This window comes from Alosa sapidissima, chromosome 1 (assembly GCF_018492685.1).
Source record: "Alosa sapidissima isolate fAloSap1 chromosome 1, fAloSap1.pri, whole genome shotgun sequence".
NCBI classification, from domain to species: domain Eukaryota; kingdom Metazoa; phylum Chordata; class Actinopteri; order Clupeiformes; family Clupeidae; genus Alosa; species Alosa sapidissima.
The window spans coordinates 26117851-26132171 of NC_055957.1; the positions used below are offsets into that span (position 1 = coordinate 26117851).

Below are 14321 nucleotides of genomic sequence, written 5' to 3' on the forward strand. Positions count from 1 at the left end.
CTCGCTCCAGCACGTCTACTTTTTTGCACGGTGCTTTCTTAAAGGAGCTGCACCATCTTACAACAATTGCATCTACATTTTCATATTAAAATGTTTTGTCAAGTGTAAGCTTAAACTACCGTGATCAAATTAAGTTTCCGTGCCCCCGCTGAAAGTCTCTTATGCTCTTATCGTTACACTATCAAATCTATAAGTAACCGTGACAAATAGGGTATAAGATATATAAACTCACGCTATTGTATTATCATATATGTTTGGTAATGGCTCAGCTTTCTCTGATTGTTCTACTGACTTGGAAACTGCATCATGGAAGCAGTAAGTCAAGTCGCATCAAAAATAGTAGTGGCAGAACTCCAAAGTGACACCTTGTGGTTGTTTGTGTCAACTGCCGTTTGTGCCATTTCTGCTGAGAAAATGGGGATCGTGATTCCTGAAGGAACCCGTCCAAACTTAACGGGGACCCACTGTACAGTGGGGAGAATAAGTATTTGAACCCATGCTAAAGTTGACTAAAAAGAGGAATATAAAATAATCTGTTAGAAATTGATCTTAATGCCTAAATTAAAAAAATGAGTAAAAACCCAACCTTTAAGAACCAATTTTAGTGAATGAAGAATGTATCGTAAATAAATAAATAAATGTTCTTCCTTAAAATACAGGGGTAATAAGTATTTGACTCCTATGTTAAATTCCCATAGAGGCAGGCAAGATTTTTTATTTTTAAAGGCCACTTATTTCATGGATCCAGGATACTATGCATCCTGATAAAGTGCCCTTGGCCTTTGGAATTAAAATAGCCCCACATCACCACACCCTTCACCATACCTAGAGATTTGCATGGTGTATTTTTCAGTTAACCTATTAACTGGTTCGATTTGCATTGAACTCAATGAACATCAAACCAGCTAATAGACTTTTTAAATGTGCTAATAGACACATTTTTTTCACAAACTCATTTTTTTATATTTTTATATATATATATATATATATATATATATATATATATATATATATATATGTGTGTGTGTGTGTGTGTGTGTGTTTAGCGTTCAAGACAACAGATATGGTGAGCTACAGCCCTATCATATATGCATTGCCTCTGACCTGCTGTCCCTTGTTCTGCCCACAGGGTGGCATCAGATCACCTCCCCATGCCCAAGCAGATGCCGGTGGTGCCTAGAGCCCCACAGATGTATCCCCAGCAGCAGCCAGAGATGTTTTACCCAGAGAGCAGAGCTCCACCATCAGGCTCTCAGTATGACGCCCCTCAGTACCAAACAGGTGAGTTGAGTGGGTGCAGCTTGAAGGATGTAGAGGACTCAACTGCAAGCTATTTTAATTGGCTTATAATATAACTTCATTTGGATTGATGCAATTTTTTGGTTTGTATGGGTATATCTTGCCATATTAAGTAACTGCATTGAGCATATGGAAAACGGTGTTCTGAAATGTAGTGTCTTACCTTTGCAAATGAATGTCTTAATAATTTTTGTTGTTGTTCATTTCTTCATTACCTCTCTGTCACTCAGGCAACCCTTACCCCTACCAACCCTCTCCGTATGTCCAGAGGTACATCCGAAACCCACCGCCTCCCAACGAGTCCTCTGTGCCCCCCTATCCGGAGTCGTACCCCAGCTACGTTCCCGAACGTCCGTATCCTGCTCCCCATTCGGGGCCTGCCTTCTCCCAAGGGTTCCCACCTCCACCCCACTACGACAGCCGCCGACACACACCCTACCCTGGACACCCTCCTCCCCAGTCCTATGCCCCTCCCCGGGATGAGATGGTCAGGATGAGCCCTGTGCCCGTGGATGTGCCCCAGGCACCCATGCCCCCACCTCCTGCGGGTGCCGCTGGTTCCCTCTACCACCCTGACTCTCGGGAAAGATATCCTCCGGAGGGGTACCCTCCCCATGGACCCCACCCCGGCCATATGAGGTCTTATGGGAGGGTAAGGCAAGACTTTTCTTAATTCTGTTAAGATTGTTGAACAGTTCTTGACAGACATCAAGAACCCTCTAATCTGTCGGTTCATGAATCTATTGAATTGTTTGTTTGGTTTGTGTGTTACAGCTAATTGCACATGTATTGATCACTTGTAATACAAATCTTTGGTGTTGTTTTGGATCCTCCTCACACATCTATTTAGACACCAATTGAGTGTTGATTGATTTTTGAAGAAGGTTAGCAGTCATCTGATTTCTGCCATGACCCTCTGCAGGACCCTTATAGCCGCTCCCACCAAAGCCTAGACTACTTACACCGCCGACGCAAGGAGATCATGGCTCAGCTGGAGGAGAGGAAGGTCATCTCTCCCCCGCCCTTTGCCGCCTCTCCCACACTTCCCCACACCTTTCCTAACGACTACCCACAGGAGGTCAGTAGACACTGGGGCATGAAGGTATTAGAGAATGGGAATTATGTTAAAGTTGGATCAGTCAAGTAACCTTACATGGAGTTGGAGTGTAGTAATGCTCTTCAAAGCGAAAGTGGTTATGGGAATAAATTGCTTTTAACCTAATAATACTCCAAAGATGTATTAATAATGTCTTATAGTGTGCTGAAAATTACACTATTTTAACCCGTTTATGTAGTATCTTGAAGAGAACTCCAAAGCCTTTGGAAAGGGCCGTGAGCAAGATTATGCAGGGCAGTATTCGCCCTGGTCGTGTGACACCATCGGATCTTACATCGGCAGCAAGGATGCCAAGACTAAAGACCTCATGGGCACAGGTGGCGTGGAGATGATGGTGAGTGACTGTAAACCAGCCCCGTCTTATCTGACCTTTGCCTTATAGCCGTTTTACATTAAAATGTAACCATGTTGGTGCGTTGAGTACAGACACTACATTCTTTTGTAAAGAAATGTGAGTGCTCACATCACAATTCATGGAAAAATATTGGATGTGACGCGACAAATTTACATTTAAATTAATTTCAGCAAGATGTCTGTTGTGTCTAACTGTTTGTGGTGCAGAGAATAGGCATTTTACTCAGCTGAGTGGAATGTGAAAATAAATATATATAAATGGACCTGGTGAGCTGGGCACACATTCACAAAGAATCTTTAAGCTAAAAATCGCTCCTAACTGGCAGATTTAGGAGAAACAAATAATGGGTGTCAGTCATAAGTTTAGTACTTCTCATTTTTTTGACTCAATAATTCACAAAGCATTTTAGTGTTAAATGTAGCACATAAGTCTGAGTGAGTTTAGAAGTAGTTGAGAGGACTAACTCACTAAGACCTATTCAGAAACAACTATAATGCAGCTGTTTGTGTCATTCCACGTCCCAATGTATATGAATGCAAGTGCAAGATTCACTTATGGGAGATCTAGATCTCAATGTAAATCTAAATGTAACGTTTCATTGTGTAAATTAAATTCAATTGCTTCTCGTCTGCAAATGTGTCTTTATAGAATTGTTTTAAAAATGTTGCAAAGATAGGCTTACTGCATCAATCCGTAGTGTATTCTACAGACCTGTCACTCACTGATCAGCCAATCACAGTGGTCACTGCAAGCTTGTGCATGAGACATGACATCAACCATAGCAACAAAGCCCTTATCTTTAGGAGTTGTCATTTTTCCATACTGAAAGTTGATTTCAGCGGCTTTGTGAATAGGTTTTAAGAGAAAACTATTAGTTTAGTGCAATTTAGGAGTACTCTTAGCGATAAAATTAAATGCTTTGAATATTCGCCCTGATATGTAAAAGTCATGCAATCTCTTGACCATCCTGATCTGCATTATGTTTTGACTAATGGCTTCCTTGTTGTCCCGTTCTGTAGAATGTGGAAGGGAAAGGTCTGCGAGACCCTCCCTTGGAAGCTCAGCGCCGCTCTGCAGACGCCAAAGACGACGATCCCATCATCCCCTTTGGCTCATTGCCCACCGTCTCGCGCTTTGGCGCAATTTCACGCACCTCTAAAACGGGCTACCAGACCACCGGCCCCGTGCAAGCCATGGCATCATCACAAGGATCGGGACCCAAGCACATGACCACAGCAGGTATGGCCTCACTGCATGTTTAGTGTTAAGGAATGTCAGGACCACTTGGCTCAAAGTAGACCTGACATAGGGGAGACCACGCTGAACTCAATGTTTAAATAGAATTGTGGTTTATTAACGAATGATCAGCAGAAGTCAGTAAGTGGTAGCAAACCAGAAGTGTCGTGCATATCAGTATGATGTTAGTGTAAAGCAAAAAGGTGAATGGGCAAGGAGCGACGACCGCAGCAGCCTCTCGTCGTCAGGCCGGAGTGGCAGAAAGAGAGAGCGAGCCGACTGGAAGGCGGTGATTTTAAAGACCCACCAATTAGTGCGGCAAGGCCCACCGCAATAGCTCCACCTAAAGGCGACAGAACAGCAGCAGTAGGAAATGCAGGCTGGATTACCCACGCAGGGCAAAGCCAGCGAGAGGCACACCTAGCACGGCATAGCTGGGCGTGACGAGGAAGGACATGGGGATGTTCTAGTGTTACACTTATTTTGTATTCTTTTGTGTCCACACGTTTCCTGGGGTGGTTACTGGAGAGACGAATGTGTATGGAACCTCGAGTGAATCGGCTGTATAGATGTGAGCAGCATTAACCTATGAAAAGATCTTTGCTCAGTTTCTGAGAAATATCACAGTCCTCCCTTAATTGCTAGTCTCAACTCTCACAACTTATTAAATAGTGAGAAGACCTGCATTACAGAGTTTACAGGAGATGGATAATGTTATTTGCTTATTATGTGTGCTTAGAATGTGGAGTAATGAATAGGAACTAACTAGCTAGCGCAATTCCACAGCAATGATAGTTCCGTGACTACCTTCTTCAAATCTCTACAGGGCTGTACAGTGTCACACATGCTACAAAAAAAATCAGTCTGTGCGATGGATGATTTACCAACGTAGCACTGGTGCGATACCGTTTTGCATATGGCAATACAATGCATGCATGTGAGACCCCCAGGGAGGCTACACCAATTAGCTTCCACTGTGATCAGTGCAAATGGCTACACCAGATGTGATCGCAGCGTGTACGTTTGAAAAAAATAAACCAGTCTTCTTTTTGCGCGTCGCGAACAGTGTGCTTCAGCGTGCCTGGTGTAGCTGTGAAATGCTTGTTTGTTTGTTTTGTTTGTTTGTTTGAAATGTGTGTTAAGGCTATAACAAAAATCCATAGCATGACCTCTTATCCTGATACTTCTAAAACACAATTTAGCCAGATGAGATGTTTGCAACTACATGACCTTTTTATCAATCCAGTTGCAGTAGGCCTTGATCCCAACCATAGTTGATGGACTGTGATGAACAGTTGATGAATTTTGTTGATGTTTTTAGAGGTTTTATACCAATGCTACAGATTTTGTGGCTGGTGCTACAAATCTTTTCACCTCTGTAAAACCAGTGCTATGTGCAAAAAAAAGTTAACGTACAGTCCTGGTGCAAGAAACTATGATCATGACATTTAAGAACAACATTTTACTAATGCTTGGAGCTCTTCCATCCCCTTGTGTTTTGTGTCATTCCTAACCTTGATCTTGTCCCCCATATAGCTGAGTACACCTACGGGAACCACCCTGCCTGGGGTGGAGCATCCTACCCTCAACACCAGAACATGACTGCTCAGGGACACTTCAATGAACGGTATAGCTATGCTCACATATGCTTCACTACTTGGGTGCTGATGTTTTGAGTGGTTAGAGATATGCAGTGCTTGTCAAGACCTACACTGATAGTGTGTGTATGTAAAAAGTAACAAAAGGTGTATGGTGGTAAATTGTATCTCATTCTGTTGAGACAATCAGTTTCTGGTGTCACACGTGTGCTCTCCTTCCCTTTGACCAGCCTGCCCATGCCCCCTCCTGACAGAGAGCAGCTAAAGATGGAGCTTCAACAGGTCAACCAGCAGATCAGTCAGCAGACACAGGTCCGTAGCATGCAAAATGTAACCGTGTGTGTACATACACATAAACATACTTCACCTATAGCCATAAACATACTTCACCTATAGGGGTGTCACGATTCTCCAAATCCTCGATTCGATTACATTTTCGATTCTAAGGTCACGGTTCGATTCAATTCTCGATTTTTACCTTTTTTTTAAAGCACAGATTGCTATGCCATTTTTAGACTAGACTTTTATGAAATATAATTTTTGACCTTTGTTTGCAATGTACCACACTACATTGTCAAATTTGAAACATTTATTAACAACATAATGGAACAATGACTTACTGTATATCTTCAGTCAATTGGAAACTTAAAGAAAATAACCTGCCATCTAGTTTCTCTTTTGTAACTGCAGTCTTCACAGAAGATGACATTCAAGTTCTCAACAAAACAAACAAATAAATAAAAATAGCCATGTCCATAGTCTTCTCTAAACAATTAAGTGTCTTAACAAACTATTTCCGAACACTTGAACATATACCACACAAATAACTACTTTTTATCCCCTGAGAATGATGACTGTACTTTTTTTATTCTTTCATGTTCTTCCTAAAGAAGGATGTTTAGAGCTGCTATTTGAGTTGTCAAAAAAAAAAACATGTTTTACAATAGAACAAGACAAGACAGCTATGACAATTTTGAAATTTTAAGTTCTTCCTAAAGAGATATAGAAAGAAAACCGCTCTTTGAGGTGTCAAAATGTTAACTATTTACATTTGTATGGCCAGACAAGACAACTGTGATTTTTTTATATTTTCCTGTTGTTCTTTAAGAAAATGAGAATGTCCACATTCTCTGGAGAGAGGGCTGCTCTTTGAGCAGTCCCAATGTCCCCTGCTGTTGAGGACACTCTCTCACTTGCCACACTTGTTGCCTGTACACTACAGCAAGATAACGTTTGGCGAGCTTGGAGAAATTACTTTAACCATTTTGTATAGCTTAATCTCGTCTTTCACAACATCAGGCCATGGTTTGGTTGCTGATGATGATGCAGTGGAAGCTGTGCTGAAAAAATCACCAAACAGTTCACTGAGTGCTTTTCTATTTGCTGGGGGGGGGGCTCAGCTGGTTTCTACAGTTTCTGAATCCTCTGCAGGGTTTTGGCTGGACCCTTCTCCTGAGCCATGAGTCTGAAATGGTCACACAAAAACACGGCTGTTTAAGCTAATGAACAGGCAGAAATTATATTTAAGTGACAACAACAAGCAGAAAGAATATTGTGATTAGGCCTATTAATGAAATATTACAAATGTGAAATTGTGCAAATACAAAAAATAACTACTTTACAGAATAACATGGTTATTTTATCACATTAGCCTAAATGCGTCACATACCTGTGTGGGATGCTCTTGCAAGATTTTCTCCTCCAGACAATTAAAGATCTCATTCTGAGATATGTCATCCAGGTGGAGTAAAGTCTTAAACCTAGGATCCAAGGCAGTGCTCTCATTCAGGAACTTTTGAAGTCTTGGGTTTGAATACCGCTCTTTAAAGTTTGCCTCTATAGCAGATTTACCATCCTTTACAATCTTTGAATCATTTCATAGATGTCAGGATGGTGTGTTGTAGGGGCATGACCATAGACACAGTAGGCTGCTGTTCGGAACTCAACAAGGTTGTGACTGTTTTCAGGGGCTTCAGTACCGGTCACATCTTCTAGAACAGTCACATCTTGATCAGAAAGAGAGACTTGGTCTTAGCCATTTTTTTTTTTTGTCTTTTTCTGCAAGTGCAGAATAGACAGCAGCTTGTTGCTCTAAATAGCATGTGATCATGTCATAGGTGGAGTTCCACCTTGTAATGACATCTTGAACCAGGTTGTGAGGACGAAGCTGAAGCATGTCTTGTTTTGACTTCAAGACTGCTGCTGCAGTGGTGCTTCTGTGGAAGAAAGTGACCCCCCCCCCCCCCCCCGGTTCTGCCCAAAAGATGGGAAATCTGGTTCACTTCCAATCCCTTCTGGGAGGCCAGATTCACAGTGTGGGCAAAACATCCAATGTGTGGAGACAATCTGGCTGCATATGAGGTGTGACGATGCATTGAGGTGACTATGTTCTTTGCATTATCAGTTGTCACAGGGATGGTTGCATTTTGTCTGTCTAAATTCCATTCCACTACCACTTCCCTCAGCACTTCTGCCAAATGTACACTTGTGTGAGCTTCATATATGGGGCGAGTTTGAAGGACTGGATTTTGAATTTCCCAGTCATCATTAATGAAATGTGCTGTGACAGTCATCAAGCTCAGTGTTGCTCTGTAAGTCCAGCAATCTGTAGTTAGCCACTAAATGTGCACTGCTCAGACCTTCAATAACTTTCTCCTTTACATTATTGTACATGGAGGGTATCACTGTGGCTGTGAGATGCGTTCTACTTGGGATTTCGTAGCGTGGTTCTAGCATGCTAACAAAATGCCTAAAACCGGAATTTTCCACCATCGAATAAGGTCGCATGTCTGCGGCTATGAGTACTCCTAAGGCGCTTGTAATTGCCTTTGTACGAGTTGAGTTACTTGGAAGTTTAACTCCAAATGAAGACGGAAGAGTAGTTTGTTGTGCAGGTATTGATTTAACAGATAAATCTATGTTTTTGTGGTGCCTGCGGAGATGCCCTGCCATGTTAGTCGTGCTGCCAGTGGAAGAATATGGTATACGCACATAGCAGAGGAAATTGTGGCTTTTTTGTCGACAATGCGAACGTTGTCAACATAACTCACTGGAAATGCAAAATACTTCCACACCGGCGACTTCAATGAAGGGGGAGGGGGTTCAAGTTCTGTCGATGGGTCTTCTGCATCTGCAGTTGCCATGCTATATTTTCACTGGCTGTAGCTAGTTAAGTTAGAGGAGGTTGACTCGCAGCACTCAACACGTGTTTTTTTCCGCTTGGCAAGCCAACCGGACGTGACATGGGGGCGTGGCAGCATCGACTATTCCATTTTTTAATTCGAAGTTCGAAATTGAGGTGTAATTTCGATTGATTTCGAAATAAAATCGAAATCGTAACACCCCTATTCACCTATAGCCCAGCATCCACATACATATGCATACTTCTATCATTTATACACGCAAATTGTATCCAATTGTGTCCAGTTGAAGTGACCCAACAGTGTTATGGCTTTCCTCATCTCCAGGCTGCCAGTAACTCTCTGCTTCTGCAGAGGGAGGCCAGCGCTCTGGCTGCTCAGCCTGCGGGAGGCAAGTGGCCAGCAGGAGGCGCTGTGTCCAGTGAGCAGCTCAGTCTGGAGCTCTGCCATGTGGAGCGAGAGATTGGCAAGAGGACCCGAGAGATCGCCATGGTAAGGATGTGTGAGGGCACACTTGTCAAAGCCTCCTGGTTTTACCAGGCTCTTGCCATATCTCATGGGCTGCTTCCAGCACCCTTCATTTCTATCAGCTGTGATGTCCAGAGTTTGCACCACATCAAAGCTTTATCCTCAAGGGGCTTACAGATAGGAAGTGGCATGTGCTGCGCTCGCCACTATGTTGCGCTAGATTGAGCTAATGGTCCAAAGATATATGTTGTGCTGTGCTCAAATTGGCTATGATTTACACTGCATTATGGTAGAACTTTGATCGTGGCATGCGCAAGAACGGCAAACGCTGTTTATGCTGTGCTTTTCTTGGGGCTGCAGCAAACCATTCTTGCACAACATAAGCCGTTGACAACTTCTTATCTTCAGGCAGGGGCCTTCAGGCAATTGACCTATCCATACAAAGATATCTGCCTGTGTGTATATTGGTCAAGCAGAGATGCCTGATAGATTTCTCATCAAACAACACTGCACATTTTAACAGACAGTAATGACCTGTAACATTAAAATCTACAGAAGTGCGCTGTTTATGAGCAACATTTAATTTACCAGATTTTATTTACTGTGCTATAAATTGACTTCCTAATGGTGCCACAGGTTGGTTTTTAATATGCCCAAAATGATATATTTGGCTCATTTCATGTCTTCTCAGGAGAATCAGGTGGCTCACGAGTACAAAATGAAGGCCAGTGAGAATGGCCAGGCAGAGCGTAAGGAGCTGTCCCTTGCCCTGGGGTAAGTGTATCTGGAGGGGAGGACCCTCTCAAGCCAGTATATGTAGCCTGTCCTGTCTGGGATTCTGTGTATTTCATTTTGAAACCTTTGTCTCTCTTGTTATCCTTCTTTTTAGTGAGGTTTCAAATGGATCCAGCAGCATTGTGTCGGAGGCCAGTGCCACCATGCTGTCCCTGACCAGTAAAACGTCATCGCTCAGTCTGTGCTCTGCTGACCCCACCCCAGCCAGCGGGGCAGACCACCAGAAGAATGGTGTGGTCCACTCCTGCTCGTAGACCACACACACACACACACAGATCCACTCTTCAGGCTGCTTTTCCTCCACAGAGTTGAGCGGTATAGGGCCAGATAAAGCAGTCTTGACTGTGTCAGGACCAGTGTGTAATGGCCTAACGTAAAATCGCCAGTTGCCAGCTACTCTGTTTTAAAAAAGGGAGTACAGCTTTAAGGATGAGTGTAGGTGGTTACACACTGAGGAACATCATGTTTTTCGGTGTAGACACACGCATACACACACACACACTGTGCATGCTGTTGTGCATGCAAGCACACACATGCACACACACAAACAAACACACACACACACACCCTCACAAACTCTTCTTTGTTTTATTTAGAAGATGAGCAGTATCTGCCGTGATAATTTTTCTTTCCTTTTTGTTCTGTGAATGAGCTTTTTTGTTTGTTTTAAATGACTTGTCATTGCCTGGAAACCAGAGCATCTGATTATGCATCCTTAAGAAAAATATTACTCAAAGAGGAAAGGCAAACCAAAAGAGCCTAGAAACTGCTAAAGAGGAGTGCAATTTCCTAGTTAAGATGACGATGATGAGTTACTAGACAACTAGAGCGATGTTCTCTGCCTTCACCGCTTCATTCTGGTGAACGTTAACCCTCTTCAGCCATCTTGCGTTCATGATGCTCTCCGTCTTCTGAGTAGTGACACAACAGAGGTGATGTGATTTGTGCTTGTAGGCGAAGCGACCCTTAAGAGACGTGCAGATTCACTGTGAGGACAACCTGACCAGCCAGCCATGTTGTAGCATAGGAAAAGAAAACCCTCCGGTCATTCCATTATTAAATGGACCTACATGTGAAATAGAAGAATCTATAATATTCTAGCAATATTTAGAGAGAATGGGTCTTAATTTGCAGTGAGAGTGTGTTTAAGAGACCAAATGTAACTGAATTCAGGTCCTGATGAACATGGGGAGGAAAGCAGGAAAGCCACGAAGTCGGTCATGTATTCTATTACGTGCAGTCTGTGCTCAGTGGTCTGACTGTTGGGCAGTTTTGAAAATGGACATATTTTTTAGACATTTTGGTAATACTTTGTGCTCTGTTTTAAAGAGTGCAAATTGAGACTTTTTTTTTTTTTTTTCCCTTTAGCACGTTTCCCTCAAGTGCATACAGATTTTTCTGGGGTATTTTTATGATGGAATCCCTGTGTTGCTCAGGTTGGAATTCTGTGGTTCAGGTCAAACTATGTATGTTGGCTCAGTGTGCGGTCGCCTCTTCCTTGGTATGTCTGGAATGCCATGGTTTGGTAGAATATGGTATGTTTGGAAACATTCTCACCTGTCTCCCTTAACTTCTATGAAGTTGCATTCTCAGTCCTCCTGGTCAGGTGTGCCAGCCCAGGTCTCTCACATCACCTCTGCACTGAACTCAATAGGGGGGCGTTTCTACAACATGTTGGTCACCTGCTGATTTGCGGTGGCCAGAATCACATCCTAAAATATAATTTCCCGCCTATTTGAAAGTGAAGCACATGAATTGAACATAGATTGTTGTTTATTTGTGAGTTTCAACGACAATTGGCTCGCTGTAGATATACCGAGTGAAATTGTAACTCTCTCCACCTTGCATCGACCTTGTGTATTTTTTACACCTGTTTATTCACTGACTGTTTAATGAGGCCAGCTTGGGTCGATTTACTTAAAGATCACAACTAGCTGAAGTCTTCCTTGAGTGATGACCTTCATGTGACCTAAATTTTTTAGTCTCTTGAGACCGATGGATAATAAGCTCCTTTTTGGACGCAAACCTTGGAAGAGTGTGATGTGTTATTTTCTTGTCATTTTGTTGTATCAAAGTCACAGCTAGTAGGCTATCTTTATGGTGACTTGTTATCATGTTTATTGTCCTAAGCTCTTAATGGAGCACATAGCCCTTCAGACTATCTCTAAATTGAGAGATCCGCACAGGCATGAAAATATTACTCGGCTCCATAAACCTTTTTCGGAAACCTTCATGTCCGGGTTTGCTTTGTATACTTGGGTCAGGCGACACCGTAGCCATCCCTGAACATCCACTATGTAAACCCACCTCTCTGCCTGTAGTTGTTTTTCAAATTCTCTTGGCTTTGCGGTTTATGCTTTCTTGCCGGACGCCAGAATTCCCTGGCCCTTTTCTTGCCTCTACTGAAAGGGGCCTCAGGGGGCATCTGGCTTCCTAAAACCGCAACTGTCACCAGTAGGAAAGACAAGCCCTGCCCTCTCTTCTGCCTCTTCACCTGTAGCCTCCAAGGCTTTGCTGTATTTGATGTGTAGGTACATACACTTTTATATACATACATATAAAGATATACTTAGCACTATTACGTGCCACCTCTTAATCCACTCGATCAGCATTTATATTAAATGATCTCTACACAAATTCAGCTTACATGTTTTTTCTGGGTGCAAAAACACAAAGCTTATCCTTTCTCAGTCAAAGGAGTCTTGTGCCAGGATGACATGATGTGCTCACTTAACTTGTTTTGTGTTCAAACAAAAAAACAAAACAAAGAAAAAAAAATAATTACGTCGAAATGTACACTTCACTAGAAGGTAGCTTGATGGAAGAACGTAGAGTAAAAAGGCAATGTCGAGTTTACCTGTTAGTGAATCACATGGCTAACTTGACCTTGTCTTTTGAGCGGCGTGGCAGGTAGAGGTGTTTTTACATCACAGACTTAGGGCTGGGCATTTTCTGCCTGTATTAGGAGGCTAACGTGGAGTCTCTGCTGGAGAAGAATCCTTGTTGCATATTAGTGTTGGAGACTTGCATGTCTGCTCTTGACTGCATGCAGTATTTCCTCATGGCAGTCATGTTGATCTCTCTTGCCAAACTGAGAACATTGAAGAGCTCAATGGGCATGTCCTCCTATTTCTTTTTCCTCTTTGTTTTGGGTTTTGCATCACTGTCGTTCAGCAAAAGCAGTAGCATGATTAGCTTTCAGTGGTTTAGGTAAATTTTGGCTAGAACGGTTAAAAAAAAAAAAAAAAAAAACCTTCACAGAGCCCCTGATTACATACCAGCGTCTTGCTGGTGGTAGGGTCCTCTGTGTTGTTGTGTTGGGTGACCCGCTCTTCACCACAGTGAACATTTTCAAATGGAGCGCTATCTGGACATAATGCTTTTACTTTTGTTTTAAACTCTCGTTTATGTGGGAACGTGCTATCTGTATGTATCTGTTGGCAAATTGCCATTTGCTTGGGTGCCTAGTTTTGTTTCTTATCTTGTTAACATCAGTGATCTCACTGAGTAATTATACTTGCTGTGATTTGTATGTTGTTTTACAAATTAAATTATGTTGACCATCTTCAAGTAGCATCAGAAAAGAAATAGAAGACCCAGTACAATGCACACAATGTTAACAGCTTTGTGCATGTTTTTACTGTGGAGACCTGTTGATAACATGGTTTCTCTGGTGATGGGTTAGTTTCAAATGGATGATATTCATTTCTTTCCTTGGATGTTGTTTGTTTTGAGCGAACCTGGTGAATACACACAATGCAGATAAATGAACTCATCCGCACCCAGTAACACTTATATGGCTGTGTTGATTTTCAGTTTATTCCTAACTTTGGGAAATGTAATGGCTTTTTTAATGATTACTACAAAGTTGTCTTGATAAAAATATCTCTTAAATTAAGGTACAGGTTTGATTTCAACAAGGAAAGATTTTTATATATAAATATATATTATACTCCATTAAGGAATGTTTAGAACCATCTTACTCCAATGTGGATGTAGCCATTATTACGCCATTTTATGACTTTGTAAAAGAATTCACTGTGTGAAAATTGGTTTGCATTTTTGTATAATACAATCTGCTTTTTGTTAGAGGAGAGGCTGGCTAAACAGGATGTTTGGAGACATGAAAAAACCTGTGACTTTAAGAAGAAAATGTAACTTGTGTAAAACAGTGATTCTAAACCAAGATGGATGGATTAAATGATATTGGTAACACTGCTTTGGTATCGACTGCATTTTTTCCTTGTGGGTAAACATTGGTCTTAAATCCTGAAGGCAGAACACACACCCTCCCCCCTATGAAGCAGTTCTTG

General features: G+C 42.2%; 1 protein-coding gene across 4 annotated transcripts in view; it reads left to right on the plus strand.

Annotated features, from left to right (window-relative positions):
- rc3h1b (ring finger and CCCH-type domains 1b) overlaps positions 1-14226 on the plus strand; it is a 33479-nt gene extending 19253 nt beyond the window's left edge. For 2 of the 4 annotated variants that reach the window (XM_042111478.1, XM_042111479.1), the window contains exons 11-20: positions 1130-1281; positions 1530-1951; positions 2222-2377; positions 2595-2750; positions 3791-4010; positions 5544-5634; positions 5836-5917; positions 9073-9237; positions 9905-9987; positions 10103-14226. In XM_042111478.1, the coding sequence (XP_041967412.1) occupies positions 1130-1281; positions 1530-1951; positions 2222-2377; positions 2595-2750; positions 3791-4010; positions 5544-5634; positions 5836-5917; positions 9073-9237; positions 9905-9987; positions 10103-10262 (1687 nt within the window). In that variant the 3' untranslated portion in view covers positions 10263-14226. The remainder of the gene's footprint in view (positions 1-1129; positions 1282-1529; positions 1952-2221; positions 2378-2594; positions 2751-3790; positions 4011-5543; positions 5635-5835; positions 5918-9072; positions 9238-9904; positions 9988-10102) is intronic. The other 2 variants (XM_042111480.1, XM_042111488.1) reach the window with 2 other exon arrangements.
- The last annotated feature ends 95 nt before the right edge of the window (positions 14227-14321 follow it).